The sequence below is a fragment of the Marmota marmota genome, unplaced genomic scaffold (genome assembly GCF_001458135.2).
Source record: "Marmota marmota marmota unplaced genomic scaffold, marMar, whole genome shotgun sequence".
NCBI lineage: Eukaryota > Metazoa > Chordata > Mammalia > Rodentia > Sciuridae > Marmota > Marmota marmota.
In genome coordinates this window covers 6,527,362-6,542,257 of record NW_026000153.1, presented here as the reverse complement: position 1 = coordinate 6,542,257, position 14,896 = coordinate 6,527,362, and the positions used below count along the sequence as shown (strand labels likewise).

Below are 14,896 nucleotides of genomic sequence, written 5' to 3'. Positions count from 1 at the left end.
ACTCCCACAAGGGCCATCTGGTCTTTTTGATTCAATGTGCAACATTTTTGTCAATCCTTGTTGAGCCTTTGCAGTTCTGTGCCTCAGTGTTGTCAGAATGGCTGCCCTCAGCTGCATGGTGGGGACCTCCCTGGACCATGAATACACCACAGACATCCCATTTCTGCCTTTTCTTGGGCTCTTTGCTCTCTCCAGAATATATATATATTTTTTTGTATCGGGGATTGAACCCAGGGTGTTTTACCACTGAGCCACATCCCCAGCCCTTTTTAATTTTTGTTTTAAGACAAGATCTTGCTAAGTTGCTTTAGGGCCTTGCTAAGTTGTTGAGACTCATTTGGAACTTGTGATCCTCCTGCCTCGGCCTCCAGAGTTGCTAGAATTATGGGCATGTGCCACCACGCCCAGCCGTCTGGAATATCTTGATGTCTGACATATGTTTTTTTCCAAATCAACTCAAATGTCACCACTTGAGAAAAACCTCTGGCCACTTACATGTGTTCCCTCTTTCCTTTGGACCTTTGTTATGCTCCCTTAGATCTTTACCATCCATCTGTCCATTCATGAAAAATAAAGCTTACTGGTGCCCACTGTGGACCAGCCTTGATATGTAAATGGACTAAACAACAAAGACTTCCTCCTTCTTTCCTGCAGCTTACCTTCTAGCTTTTGGGGAGAAAGCATAGATGAGCTGTGTAATAGTTTATCAGGTGGTAAGTGGAATGAATGGAATGGGAAATATAAAAAACAAAGCAGGGTTGATAAGAAGGAAGGGGCAGGATGCCATGAGTATGACATGGACAGGCCTCTGTGACACTGGAGTCATTTGGCAGTTACTCAATTTATGTGGATAGACCTTCTTCTTTCCCAACCAAGGGACAGAAAACAGCCATCCTCATTGATTTTCTGCCAGCAACACTTGGCACAAAATACTTTGAATGTAGTGGGTGCTCTATAAATAACTGGTAAATGGGTATAAATGTGTAAAAATGTGTTTGAGGACAAATCAATAAAACCATTCCCTATTTCTACTCTTTTCCTGCCTTTTAAAAAAAAATCATGATAAATCTCTTTTAAGAAGCTGAGATTCCTTCCCCATTCTTGCTTTTCAAGACAAAATTTGTCACTTGTGTTCAGTGGGGACTGGGCTTTTGGAAAATCTTGGCCAATGCCTGTCTTTGTCAGTTTTTCATTTCAGTAACAGATACACTTAACCTATACAGAGAAAAGGGTTATTTGAGCTCACGGTTTTGGAGGCTCCAGCCCAGGATTGGTTTGCCCTGTTGCTTTGGGCCTGGGATGAGGCAGCTTGTCATGGCAGAGGAAAATGGCTTAACTTCAAGAGCCAGGGAGCAGAGGAGAAAGAGTAAGAAGCTGGGGTCCCACAATCCTCTTCAAGGGCCAGTGACCTAAAGACCACCCATTAGCCCCACCTCTTAAAGGTCCCGTCACCTCCCAGTAGCACCACCCTGAGGATCAAGCCTTTAACACCTGGGCCTTTGGGGATCCCTCAACATCAAAACCATCGCAATGCCTGAAAGGCTTCTTGTTTTTTAACACGGAGGAATGCAATTTTAAGGTAGAACCTTCAGTTCAACTTAGAAAAGCACAGGGAACATAGGTGTGATTCCTATTTTGGCTGGCCTTTTGCTCTAGATGAATCATTTATTAAAATAAATAAATTTTGGGAATGGAATAGAGAAAAACATTTCAAGAGTATGTTTCATTGTTCATTTGCCACCAAAATCTCAAGGGTTTCTTGGCAACCCCTGGACTTAATTAGCTTGCAGTTTACAAATATGTATCAAGTGAAATAATATCCCCCCCACTGCAGTGCAACCCGTGACGTGGATTGTGCAGACACAGATATCACCCGACCAAACCACTGTGTTTGCTATGTGCATTTCAGCTTTTACTTGAGGAGCAGAGATTACAGGAAATCAATGCAGAATAGATTTCTGGGTTGTATTCAGTCGATAGAACTGTCTTGGAAAAAAAAAAAAAAAGCCTAGGCTTCAGTAATCCTGGGCTTTCAGCTGCCCCATTTAAAATGTAAATGACACTGTGGCTCATAAAATGATTCCCTGGGAGCTCAAGAGCTCTTTGCAATTTAGTGGCCCACACTGCATCCACCACACAGAGAGTGTGTCATAGGGGCCTTGGAGAGCTTTGTGCCCAGCCCAGTCCCCTGGTGGGCCACAGGGTAGGGAGCTTAAGGAAAAAAAGCAAGCAAGGATGTGAGTATGTCCCCACCTGTCCTGGTCCCACACTGCTCATCTTTTTGCCCCAGCTCACTTCGACTGGTTTTATTGTATTTCCGCATCTGTGTAAGAGTTTTTATGAAGGAAATGTTTTACAGTTAAAAATACTTTTGGAAGAAATACTGTGATCTAAGTTAGCTCCCTCAGGTAAAGACCGGGCAGCCCAGAGAAGGTTAAGACATGCAAGTCTAAGTGGCTTGTACTGTGTTGGTGACAGCAGCTAGAAGCACACCTCCATGGATCTGTTTCCTCCTGTGCCTGCCTCACTACCGTAGAGAATTCTCACTGCCTTAGTGTGAGAATCCAGTGGCCCAGACTGGAAAGCAATGTGCAAGGAGGTGCATGTTGGAATGCCATGGTTTAATCCCAATATCATAACCATTTCTTCCTTTTCTGCCATTACTGAAATCATATAGGTTGTCAAACTGTGTTCTGGGAAACTCTAGGAATTATTGTTGGGGTCTCAGGGAACCTTCTTTCTTCAGACAAAGCATCTTCCCTTTTAGCCACGTTCTGTGTCGGGCTTCTGGGTGAGGTTTCTTTTGAACAAAGAGCTCTATACCTTCAGAAAAGTTCAGAAACCCTGATCCATCAGGATTTTTGCAAATGGAAATTAATAGCTATGTTCATTTGAAATCCCGGTGGTCATCTGTGGCTGTGGAGATGGCCAGATGCAGAGTGTTCAGGGCAGAGGTTGGCTGAATACCTGGTGCAAGATGATCACAGATGTGGAAGCACTATGAACAGATTGGCTTGAACCAAACAGACTGAACTCACTATGGAAACCTTTGAGCTGCATTGCGACTCCAGGTATCTTTTAAAGCTGGATGTTCACAAGGCCTTTTGTTTTTTGGCTCTGTGACTGATGTGATGGTCCATTGTGAGAGCCTGGGTGGAAACCAAGAGGTACCCGACAGGTGACGGTGCTTTCTTTCTTGTCTTCATTTTTTAGTGCACTTACATTTCAATTGACCAAGTTCCGAGGACACATGCCATAGTGATAAGCAGACCCGCCTGGCTTTGGGGGGCAGAAATGGGAGCCAATGAGCACGGCGTGTGCATAGCCAATGAAGCCGTCAACACCAGAGAACCAGCTGCTGAGACGGAAGCCTTACTGGGGATGGATCTGGTCAGGTACTGCATGGTGATTCTTTGAAACAACTACCCAGACAGTATAGTCTGGAATGGGGATGAGATTTATTTCCTCCTGAACCTCATATTTGGTAACACAATCCTCCCAGAGCTGATGTGTGCCTTTTGATGGAAACTTTCAGATGGTGGGGAAAAAAGAGAATAAGCTAATATGCAATATTTTTCAGTAATAAAAAAGAATCAAGTACCATCATATGCTACATGATGATGTTGAAAACATTATACCGAGTGAAAGAAGGCAGGCACAAAGTCATATATTGTACAATTCCATTTGTATGAAACAATACAGAAGAGGCAAATCCAGAGAGGCAAAAGGTGGATTAGTGGTTGCCTAGGTTCGGGTGGGGGTGAGGAATGGTGAGTGAGTCCTAATGGGTGTGAGGTTTCTATTGGGGACATTTGAAAAAGTTCTATACTTGAATCATGATGATAGTTGTACAACTTTATGAATAGACTAAAACCACTGAGTCTCATAGTTTAAAATGGGTAAATTTTATTGTATTTGAAATATATAAGTATATGTCAAAGAAAAGATACATAAAACACTTAAAATTTTAAAAACCATCAGAGCGATGACCACCCTCCTTCACCCTCTACCTCTCAGTTGTTTCTTCTTTCTTTCCCTCGTCTCCTAGCCAGCATGCACCAGAAGGAACTGGATGTGGAAGCTGGATGGGGCAGGGATCTTTGTTTGGTCCTCTACCCCATGTTACAATCCCTGGGAACTGTGGGCCTGGCAACTAATGGGTGATCACCAACAGAATTTTGAATGAGTGACTAAACTGCCTTCTTTCCTTTGTTTGCTCCACAGATGAGAGGAAAACATTCAACCCTTGATTTTCTGGGTCTGGGTTATTTCACTTAGCATGGTTTTCTCCATTTCCATCCATTCACCAACAAATACCTTTATTTTGATAATTTTTTTTCTTATATGCTTCAGATTGATCTTTTCAAGATTATCAACCCATAAGGCAACAGGAGTTTACTGAATATCTACTTTGTGCTTGACCCTGAGTGCATAAAGAAGCTCAAAGCTTCAACAAGATTTTAATGTGGTTGCAGGGAGGAGACAGAAAGTTGAGCAATGCAAATTGTATGAACAATATAAGAGATGACAGTAGGAAAGAGGTGACTCAAGGAGATTGGACATCACATGTGTGGCACAGAATTCCAGGATATAAGCACTGAAACAAGTTCTAGAGCACTGGTTCACAAAGTGAGGATGGTCAGCAAGCTCTGCTCTATGTTCAGATATTGTCACAGACTGGACACATTTGGGATGCTTTGAGGAGGAGTTTTTGACTTGCATCTATCTGCAAGACTCAGGGATATAGACAGCAAAGATAAATTTGGCACATAATTGGTATTGTGATAGCTAGCAAGGTCTGGAATAATAACATATGTCAGGAATAGATGACAGGGTAAGGGCTGAACTTTAGCTATTTAGTTTTAACTCTTACCCTGGCTAGCCCTATGTAGCTTCTGCAATAAAAAGAGAGTGAGGAGGACCCTGTGACAGGCAGGCTCTTCAGAGTGGGGCCTCTGTTATCTGCACCTTGCATGGATCTTCGAGTTAAGGGTTTGGTCTCAGCTTTAAACTGGCTAGGATCAGTTCAGCCAAGTCTGGTGAAATTCTAAGGGACCATTTCAGAGCAACCAAACTCCCTCTTATGTTCATTTGTAGGAAGCTCCAGGAGATATTAATGTTGAGGATTTGCCAACCACAGTTTGAGTGGCCAGGTTCTAGAGCACTGTTTCTCAAAGTGTGAACGGTGAGCAAACATGGCCTGGGAACCTGTTAGATATTATCAGTCCCCACAAGACCTCTGCTGAATCTGGGGGTGGGGCTAGCAGTCTGTTTAAACAATCCCTCTAGAAGGTTTTGAGGGGTGAAAAAAACAGAATAGCCCTGCTGCAGGGGGAACTTGCTGTGGGTTGGTTCCATCCTTTCAATGTCAGTCTCAGTATCACCCTAGGTATTGCTGTGAGGTGCTCCTACTTTCTCTGCCCTTGCTTGTCCTCTGTGCTTGGATGCCAGTTCTTTCCTTGGAGTGTAAAATATAAACAGCTCCTGTGAGAGGAGGCTGTTTATATTTTACACTCCAATTATCTGCTATTCTTTATTGGACTATTAAAAAAAGTACAACAGTTTTCATAAGTATCCTGGTCCTTTGTGTTTTCCATTCATATGTCAAATCCAACCTCAGTTCAAGAGACATAAATGAATGATAGTAGCATTCTAACAGGTACTGGATTTAAAATAAAGGTACAATTCATACATGTTTCTTAAAGGCTTGTGTGAATGCAAGCATTAGGGCAAGAGCATCAATACTTCCACTGATGCTGATGCTAAAAGCCAAGCTTTGTTTTTTATGTATTTGTTTATTTTTTTTTATTTTTACTATCCACAGATCTCTGTGGGACTTTGTTAACCAGTTTCCCCATTCCTATCCTCAATCCCAAGAAAAGGCATATAGATACAGACATTTCTGCATTTCATGAGGCTGGTTCTAAGTGTCAAGTAGCTGACAGGAGCTAACATAAAGGGGGGAATTTATTAACTGAATGTCAAGGTGTCTCTTACAATCCAGGGTCTGGCTGTCATGATAATGCATATAGGCTTCAGCACCTATGAGGACTAGAAAGCTTTTAGGATCCATTAGTCTGCTGTATGCTGGGAAATGTTTAATAATCAACTGGGGGAGGGGCAGCCCTGATTTGTGGACTTTTCTACTCTCACCAGGACAGATTTCATGGCTACCAGTTGCTTAACAATTGGTCCAAAATCCCTGAAATTTAATCCTCTGCTCTCTGAGCTGATGTTACTAGGCTCAGCTTTGGAGGCTGGACCCATGGAAGAATCATGTCTGCGAGTTGAGTACTAGGGAGAAAGAAAGGCTTTATTCATTGACCAAAGAATGGAAGAGAAAGGGTTTTGCTCACAAATCAGCTTCTCAACTCCAGAGTCAAGGGGTTACAGACACAGGAGAGGAATCATGAGGAGAGAGAGAGAGGCTAAGGAAGGGGAGGAATAGTCCTGTGTTTTCTGGGAATAGGCAGAGATCTACCAGGAACTCTGGTGTCACCTCTTTTCATTCCTTTCATGATCTGGTACTTCTGGTTGTGGAAGCTGGTAGGTGCCTTTAGCTTTGAAGTGGGGAGACTGAGAGCCACAAGGCAAGTCTGATAAAGTCAACCCTGTATTATACTTTGCAGAAAACATTTCTCCAGTGTTCTTAGCAGGGCTGAGTAGAATCAGGCTCAGATGTTGAGGCAACAAAGGAGAGAGACACAGTATGAAGATAGAGATGCCAGCCTTTTTATCCCATTCCATTGCCCATCCGACATCTGTAGGCCCAAGGGAAGAGTCAGTGCTTTCAGCAACAGTGGGCCTCAGGTCCCTGAAGAGCCCTAGAGAGCTGTTGTCATAACCCACAGGTATCATCTACAGCAAAGCCAGTGGGGGATTAATAATGTTATTGCCTAGCTATGTGTCCTCCAAAATTACTGTTTTTTTTTATAAGTCAATTAAGAGCAAGTGAAAATAGAGGGTTTATTTAGCATTTTCCTTGATAACACTGGTATGGCTGGCTAGGACAGGTCACCCCATTCCTTCAGTGTTCCAAGTCTCTTCTTTGCATAACTGCTTTATTCTTTTCTTTATCTGCAGATTGACTTTTTCTCATCCTATCTGTGTTTAATGTTGGCACAAAAACCCAGTCAATCTTAGTATTTCAGAATATTTTATAATTCTGGACACATCCCGTTAGCCCCTCAGCATGGCAAGAACATCAATACAAAAGTCGCTGGAAAGAAGCCAGTGTGAAAATTTGGAAAGCCCTGTAGTTTATCTTTAGGTGGTTCACGCATGTGGAAACTCACAGGTGATTTGAAGGGAGGCTGATCACTGTAGGAGGAAAGAACTGTCATTAGTTCTAGCTCACTGATCACTCTAGGAAGACATATGTGCATGTATTTCGTTCAGCTCTCACAACCAGCCATGACATTGGTCTGTTTGTTTACTTACATTTAGTAGATGAGGAAGCTGGAGTTTAAGGACTTGCCCACAGCACCAAGGCTAGATGGTGGCTGGGCCAGAAATACCAGGACCTGCTAACCTCAGGTGAACCACTCCTCTCTGCATTAGATCGCAGTCCTACTCTAATGAGACAGGAAGCTCTGGACACTGAGAGGTGGAACTGAGCCCAAAGATCACACACCCTGCCTTCTGTCAAAAGTCAAAATGATGGCAAATTTAGTTTGAGGTCAAGATGGCATTTATTTGTGACGCATGAATCAGGGTAGCCTTCATTCTGCAAAACAGAGTTCCCATGAGGCAATAGCAGAACAGTGGTTTTATAAAATGGAAACAAGGAAACAGAAGAGCAGGGGGAAAATGGATTGGTTAACATTAGGTTATTTTAGGTTACTTTTTTGGAAGTGTGAAAGCAGAAGGGACTTCCTTGTTATGCTGACTCAGGCAGACTGGAATCTATTGTTTTAATAAAAAATTGGAGTTATTTCGTGCTCCCTTAAAAAGCTTCAGTCCCTCCTACCCACTTGATACCAGGGATTGAACTCAGGGGCGCTTAACCACTAAGCCATACCCCCAGCCCTTTTTTTTTAAATTCATTTTTTAAACTCTTTTTTTAAGTATTTTAGTTGTAGATGGATACAATACCTTTATTTTATTTATTTATGTTTATGTGGTGCTGAGGATTGAACCCAGTGTTGCACACATGGGAGGCAAGCACTCTACTGCTGAGCCACAACCCCAGCCCCTCCCCAGCCCGTTTTTTAAAAAAAATTTTTTTAGTTGTACACAATACCTTTATTTTGTTTATTTGTTTTTATGTGGTGCTGAGGATCAAATCCAGGGCCTCACACATGCTAGGTGAGCGCTCTACTGCTGAGCCACAACCCCAGCCCCTCCCCAGCCCTTTTTGAATTTTATTTAGAGACAGGTTTGTGCTAAGTTGTTTAGGGCCTTGCTAAATTACTGAGGCTGGTTTGAATTTGTGATTCTCTTGCCTCAGCCTCCGGAGCTGCTGGGATTATAGACGTGTGCCACTGCACCTAGCAAAGCTTTTAGTTTGATTGTGGGGCATTTGGCCTGCGCGATTCCCTTTTGGTCTGGTCTGGTCTGGTCTGGTATGTTGGAGCCTAGTGCAGAAGTGCAGTCCAAAACCATGCGTTTCCATCAGTTTTAAATTCCCAAATCAATGCAGCACTTAACATCCACTTGTGACCTTTCTTAGTTGATTTGGGCTGCTCTGATAAAGGTGCCATAGATTGAAGAGTTTAAACAACAGATGTTTATTTCTCTTCTGGAGGTTGGGAAGTTCAAGATCAGGGTGCCAGCAGATCCAGTGTCTCGTGAGCACTCACTTTCTGGTTTGCAGACCCTGCCTGTTCTTTGTGCCCTTACGTGACAGACAGCAGAAAGAGGACAAGATTTGGTGTCTCTTTCATAAAGACCCTAATCTCATCACCAGGGCTCCATCCTCATGACCTAATCACCTTCCAAAGGCACCTCTAAGTACCATTACATTGGGGGTTGGGCTTCAACATACAAATTTTGGGGGTGGGGGGACATGTACGATCAGTTCACAGCCTTACCTTCCTACGTCCAGCCCTCTGGCTGAAGGCTGGGAATTTTTCAGTGTCCAGAAGGCCATTGTTTTAGTCAGATTTTTAGCTGCTGTCACCAAAAGATCTGACAAGAACAATTAGAGACATGAAAGTTTATTTGGCTCATGGTCCATAAACGGCCAACTCCATTGCCCTGGGCCCAGGTGAAGCAGAGCATCACGGAGAAAGGTGTGATGGAGGAAGCAGCTCAGGACCTGGGCACCAGAAGCAGAGAAAAGCTCCGTTTTCCAGGGACAGAATATAAACCCCAAAGGCACACCTTTGGTGACCCACCTCCTCCAGCCACACCCTTTCAGCCTATAGTTACCACCCAGTTAATCCCTATCAGAGCATTAATGCACTGAAGGCTCGCATAACTCAATCATTTCACCTCTAAACTTTCTTGCATTGTCTCACATGAGCTTCTGGGGGACACCTCATAGCTAAGCCATAACAGCTGTTACCCCGAGGGGACTTACAAACTTGTTGATTATGGGAAGAAGGAAGGTAATTGGCAGAGTCCTCTAAGAACACCAGGCTAAGGGGAGGAGTGTCGACTGTTTTCATTTGTTTCTCAGGGACAGCAATTACACATCCCACAGTAAATCTAGTTATAACTTAGTTTTACCTTATTTGGCATACAAAGGGACAGGGTCCCTCTTATCTCTAGAGGCACAGATATTGAAAAGATATGCAGAGTTCCTAAAGGGACTTTAAGTAAAGAAAGTGCAGGTGTTTCTCTTCTTCCTTGTGAGATGTGTAAATCTTTCAGGATTGGGTGGGGCTAGCATGACATACCTGTGACAAGGCTGTGAGCCCCAAATAAATATTTTCCCATAAAACTAGGAATTGCATTTAGGAGCAGTTAACTCTCAGGCCCAGAACAACCTGGACAAAGCATACAGTTTGGAAGGATCTGAGTTACACTGAAAGTAGATCTCAGAATGAGACCATAACTTTGGCTCATTCAGTTTCATCCCTTTCCCTAACCTGACCTTACCCAGGCTAATGTGGGGTGGTGGAAGGGAAATGAGGCACTGGGGCCATAAAAGTGCTGTTCTTATTTGGAACCACATGAATCTACTCCATCTAGGAGGCAAAGCAGTTGAAAACAGCATTAAAATAGGCCTCTGGATGCTGGGTGTGTCCCAGGATTACCACAGGCCTGGTATCGGTGGCATTTCCTCCACACTCAGTGACATGGGATTCTCCTGCATCTCTCAGTCTCAGAGGAGAGTACAGAACCCTGATGTTCTTCGTGGCCTTGAACTGAGTAGCTGGTGGTCCTGTCTTCATTCTGGGTTGGGAGACCAGCTGGAGATGGTCATGTGGGTCCATGGAGCCACCCGTGGTCTTGATCTGAGGAGGAGGAGAGTGAAACCACAATTATGTCTGAGAGTGAAACCACAATTATGTCCGGGGTGCTGAGGTCCTGCTGTGCATGTAGGGCATCCAAGTCAGGGTGGAGGCAAGTGCACACATTGTGGGTTTCAGTGGAAGGTAAACAGGCTGAATATCCAGAGAACATTAGAGAGATCCCAGCCTCCAAAGATGGGGCTACTGAGCACGGCTACGTGTTCACCTGTCCTTCCATAGATTTGCATAGGTCAGTTGGGGCCCTGCAAAGGCCCTGGGAGCAGAATCTGCTGGAGCGGGTGTAGGAAGCATTGTGACTAGGGCCCACCAGGGACCCTGGGAAGGAGAAAGGAGGCCTTCCAGGTGCAGTTCTGGTGATGCAGGTCTCACAGCACACTGGTTTGCTCCAGATCCTCAAGATAAGATGAGCTCTCACTCTTGCTGCTCCTTTTTGGAGAAGACAACCTCGAGCAGGGAAAAGTCTACTTAATTCTATCGTTCAGTAAGCTTGCTCTTTTTTTTTTTTTTTCTTTTCATGTCAGGTGGGTAATGTGCCAACGTGGTAACAAGGTTTGAGGGAGGTGTCTCCCAGACAACAGTGGGCAAACCCAATCTCCATGCTTTTGAACCACAGAGGATCAGGGTTATTTTTAAAATATTGTTATCACTCTCCTAAGGCGTTAGGGTTCAGCTTTGTAGATCAGAGCTTTGTAACCAAGCCTTCTTAAATGAGCTTAGAATGAGAAATTTCAAATGAATCGGTACGTAATAAATCGACTATGAAAATAAGCCTGTTACAGAATAAGTCCATAGCTTGTGGCTACATTATCTTTTCTTCTCCATGACAGCATAGTGGAATGCTCCTTCAGAAAGCACTGAATTGGGTGAATTTTAATAGCTACTGCTTCTTGTGTTGAAAATTCACCAAGAACAGGCTTGTACCACCATCTCAGTAGCTTTGCTCTAAGACTCTTGAATTTTTGCCAGCAGACTTACAATTTGAATGATCAGATGAATAAATGAACTGAATACGTATGATGTACCATTTTCTTTCATACCAGCCTGAGGAGGGAGTAGAAATGTTTTTACTTTACCAATAAGAAAATAGAGGTTTGAAAAGAAGACGTTACTTAAGATCATACTGCCTGTGAGTAGTTAAACCAGAGTGAGAAGTTAGTTCTTTATTTCTGAATTGCAGATTTCTCTGCGACAGTGTTCTGCCCCCTGAAATCTACTCATCATTTATTTGGTCTAGGCACTATGCCATTCTTTTTTTTTTCTTTTGCAGTGTTGGGGATTGGACCCCAGGGCCTCATGCATGCCAGAAAAATGCTCTACCACTGAGCCATATCCCCAGCCCCAGGCCATCTATTTTCATGTTCATTATCTCATGAAACTCATATCCATTGTAACCCAATGATATAGGAACTGATTTCATAGATGTCATAAAACTGAAGTTCAAATGTATTATGTAAACTGCATATGGTCACAGAGAGGGCAGTATCTGTATTCTCTTTAAAGGGTTTACTAATTGGAAGGGCCAGGATGGATGTCTCACTTCAGAAGGAAGGTGTGTTCTTTTGATAACTGAAGCTGTAAGCCACACCAATTGCTGTAGGCTAATAGGTAGGAGGAAAATACGTAGAAAAAGGATGGAGCATGTCCTCCTAGACAACCATTTCTAATGAGATCTCTGAGCAAATTATATACACAGAGGAGAATGATTGGTAATCAAATACTGTTATTACTAATTGTCTTAGACCATCCAGACTGAGATAACTATAAATAGGATGCTGATAAACAACAGAAACTTATTTCTCATAGTTTGGGAGCTGGGAAGTCCAAGTTCAAGTGCCAACATTTGGTGTCTGGTGTGAACGCATATCCGACTCACAGGTGGTGCCTTCTTGCTGTGTCCTCACATGGTAGATGGGGCAAGGCAGCTCTTGAGGCCTCCTTCATACAAACACTAATCCCATCATAAGGTTCCTCTATTATTAGTCATTTCCCAAAGGCCCCCTTGCCTAGTATCATTATATTGGGTGATAGGGTTTCATCATATGAATTTTGAAGGGACACAATATGTAGCAATAACCAAAACACCTGTATAGAATGATGGTGAGCAAAGCTGGGCTGGGCAGAGATTTCCTTTTGTCTAGGTAGGAGTCAGGAGGAAGCACAGGGCTTGCTGAGGGCTAGAGCTGAGCCAGACAGATTCATGGGAGATGGAGTCAGCACAGAGAAAGAGGGGGCCGACCTTCCTTTCCAGGGGAAAAAGCTGCTGGTTCCTGATTCTGTCTGTGCAGAAGGGGGATGATTTTTGCATTTGTAACTGAATGTGTGATAGAGGTATTCTGAGTTGAAAGTACCATTGATTGGTTTGCATGTTGGTCTGCAAATTGAACATTGTACATGCATTGGTGTGCTTCAGGCCTGGGCCTTGTCTTGGTCTTTGGTTGCTATGACAATAATCATGTGGGTTGAAATGACTGAGGAACACTTCTTGTTTCCTGACTTCAGGCTGGGTTTAGAAAGAGGGACAACAGCTAAAGAAGCCTTAGATGTCATTGTCTCCTTGTTGGAAGAACATGGACAAGGTGGGAATTATTACGAAGATGCAAACTCCTGTCATAGCTTCCAAAGTGCGTATCTGCTTGTGGATCGAGAAGAGGCCTGGGTGCTTGAGACCGTAGGGAAGTACTGGGCTGCTGAGAAAATCACAGGTGAGTGGTTTTGAGCATGTGAAAGACTGAGATGGATGTTGGCTGGACCCACAGCACCAGACCCAGAGAAATCATGCTACTGTGCAGCCCCTGTCTGTGCTGGCTCTTCACGCCTAAGCACACCGTTCACTTCTGGGCATCTGTTTCTGGAGATGCACCTGGGGTCTTCTGAATCTGGAGTGAAGGGATGCAGGCCCTTGGGAAGCATATTCCTAACATTTCCTATTTTCTGTTTGCTTTCCGGGCAGGAACCAATTCTGACTACAGGCTGCTGCATGACTCAAACCGTTACTCTATTGACCAAGGTGGTCATTGAGAATAGATCGACAAATCCCTTAAATGGGAAACTGACCTGAGTTCGAATCAGCTATATAGTGCCTTGTAGCTGTTTGTGGTTGGAATGGTCCTCTAAAAGAAGGAGTTTGGATCTGTGTGAGGACTATTCAGTACTACTCTAGACCAATCAGACCATTTCTCTGTGAGGCAATGTTCCTAGAAGGGCAGAGAACTTGATAATCCTCATGGAAGGATTTAGTGCTCATAAAATTGCTGCTCTGTGGCCCTGGCTCCTAAGACAGCACAGGGAAGGAAGCATTAGAGGTGGGAGTGGTGACCTTGAATCAGTACCTCAGCACTCTCATATTCTAGATGGAATTGGATCCCAGAATGGGTTAAAAGGCTCCCAAGAGTTCTGAGGATTGGCCAGTGACATACTCTTACATTCTTTAGGACAGAATGATAAATGCATAGCACATGCACTGCCACTCTTCCCTCCTGTGTCCACAAAGACATGGCTAGTAGATTCCTGCATACTTCTTATTGAACCTATAGTTGGTCTATGTATTTTTTTCAACTTAATTTACCAATGAATCAGAAAAGATGTTGGGATGAAACCTGTTTGCCACACTTGCCTTAGGGGTGACTGGCGCCAGATCTGACCTGAGTTAGAAGCAGATCTGGTTCAGTAATTGGAAGTCATACTTGTTTCCTGTGCACAAAGTCCAGTGATCAGGGCTTCTCTGGATGTTGGGCACATTGAACCCCATACACAGTTAGTTGCCCCTGGAGGCAGAGAAATCTGGTTAGTGGTTTCCTGGTCAAACTGTGTGAAGGCGGTGTCTGCCTGGATAAGGGAGTGGTGTTTTCTCATTCCCATAAGAGTACTGAATGGGCTAGGGGGTCCCTCAGCAACCACAGGAATTTCTCCACCCCTCTCTACCTAGCATGGAACCAGTAGGGCCTGTGCCCACTTTGCCCAACTCTTTCAGTATTTATAGGACAAGGGCAACCTGTGTGGCCTATCAGGTTTCCATCTCTCCCACAGTGCAGGAACCTCACACTCCTTTCTTTAATGTTTTTAGTTGTAGATGGACACAATACCTTTATTTTGTTTATTCAGTTTTGTTTTTTTTTGTATGTGGTGTTGGGGATTGAACCCAGTGCCTCACACAGACTAAGCAAGCACTCTACCACTGAGCCACAACCCCAGCCTCGAACTCCTTTCCTAAGAGGAAGTGTTGTGGGTAGACACAATACCTTTATTTTATTTATTTTTATGTGGTGCCGAGGATGGAACCTAGGGCCTCGCACATGCTAGGCGAGCGCTCTAGTACTGAGCCACAACCCAGCCCCTGAAGTCTTCCTGTTGAATGGTTCCATTGAGAAGGCTAGTGGGCCGTGCTTCAAAGCTATCATATTGCTTTTAAGTAGAATCAAAGACGTTTTGATCTATAACTTCATTTCAAAAGCCGAGCCCCTTCAAAATATAGCTTA

At 43.8% G+C, this 14,896-nt stretch overlaps 1 protein-coding gene and 1 non-coding gene across 4 annotated transcripts in view; one reads left to right on the top strand and one right to left on the bottom strand.

Annotated features, from left to right (window-relative positions):
* Positions 1–14,896, top strand: part of Scrn1 (secernin 1) — a 62,368-nt gene that overhangs the window by 26,922 nt on the left and 20,550 nt on the right. For all 3 annotated transcript variants that reach the window (XM_048786403.1, XM_015490180.2, XM_048786404.1), the window contains exons 3-4: positions 3,214–3,395; positions 12,921–13,123. In XM_048786403.1, coding sequence (XP_048642360.1) covers positions 3,214–3,395; positions 12,921–13,123 — 385 coding nt within the window. The remainder of the gene's footprint in view (positions 1–3,213; positions 3,396–12,920; positions 13,124–14,896) is intronic.
* LOC125611582 lies at positions 10,937–11,039 on the bottom strand. Its single transcript, XR_007341791.1, has one exon. It is a non-coding gene; the product is annotated as a small nucleolar RNA U13 (small nucleolar RNA).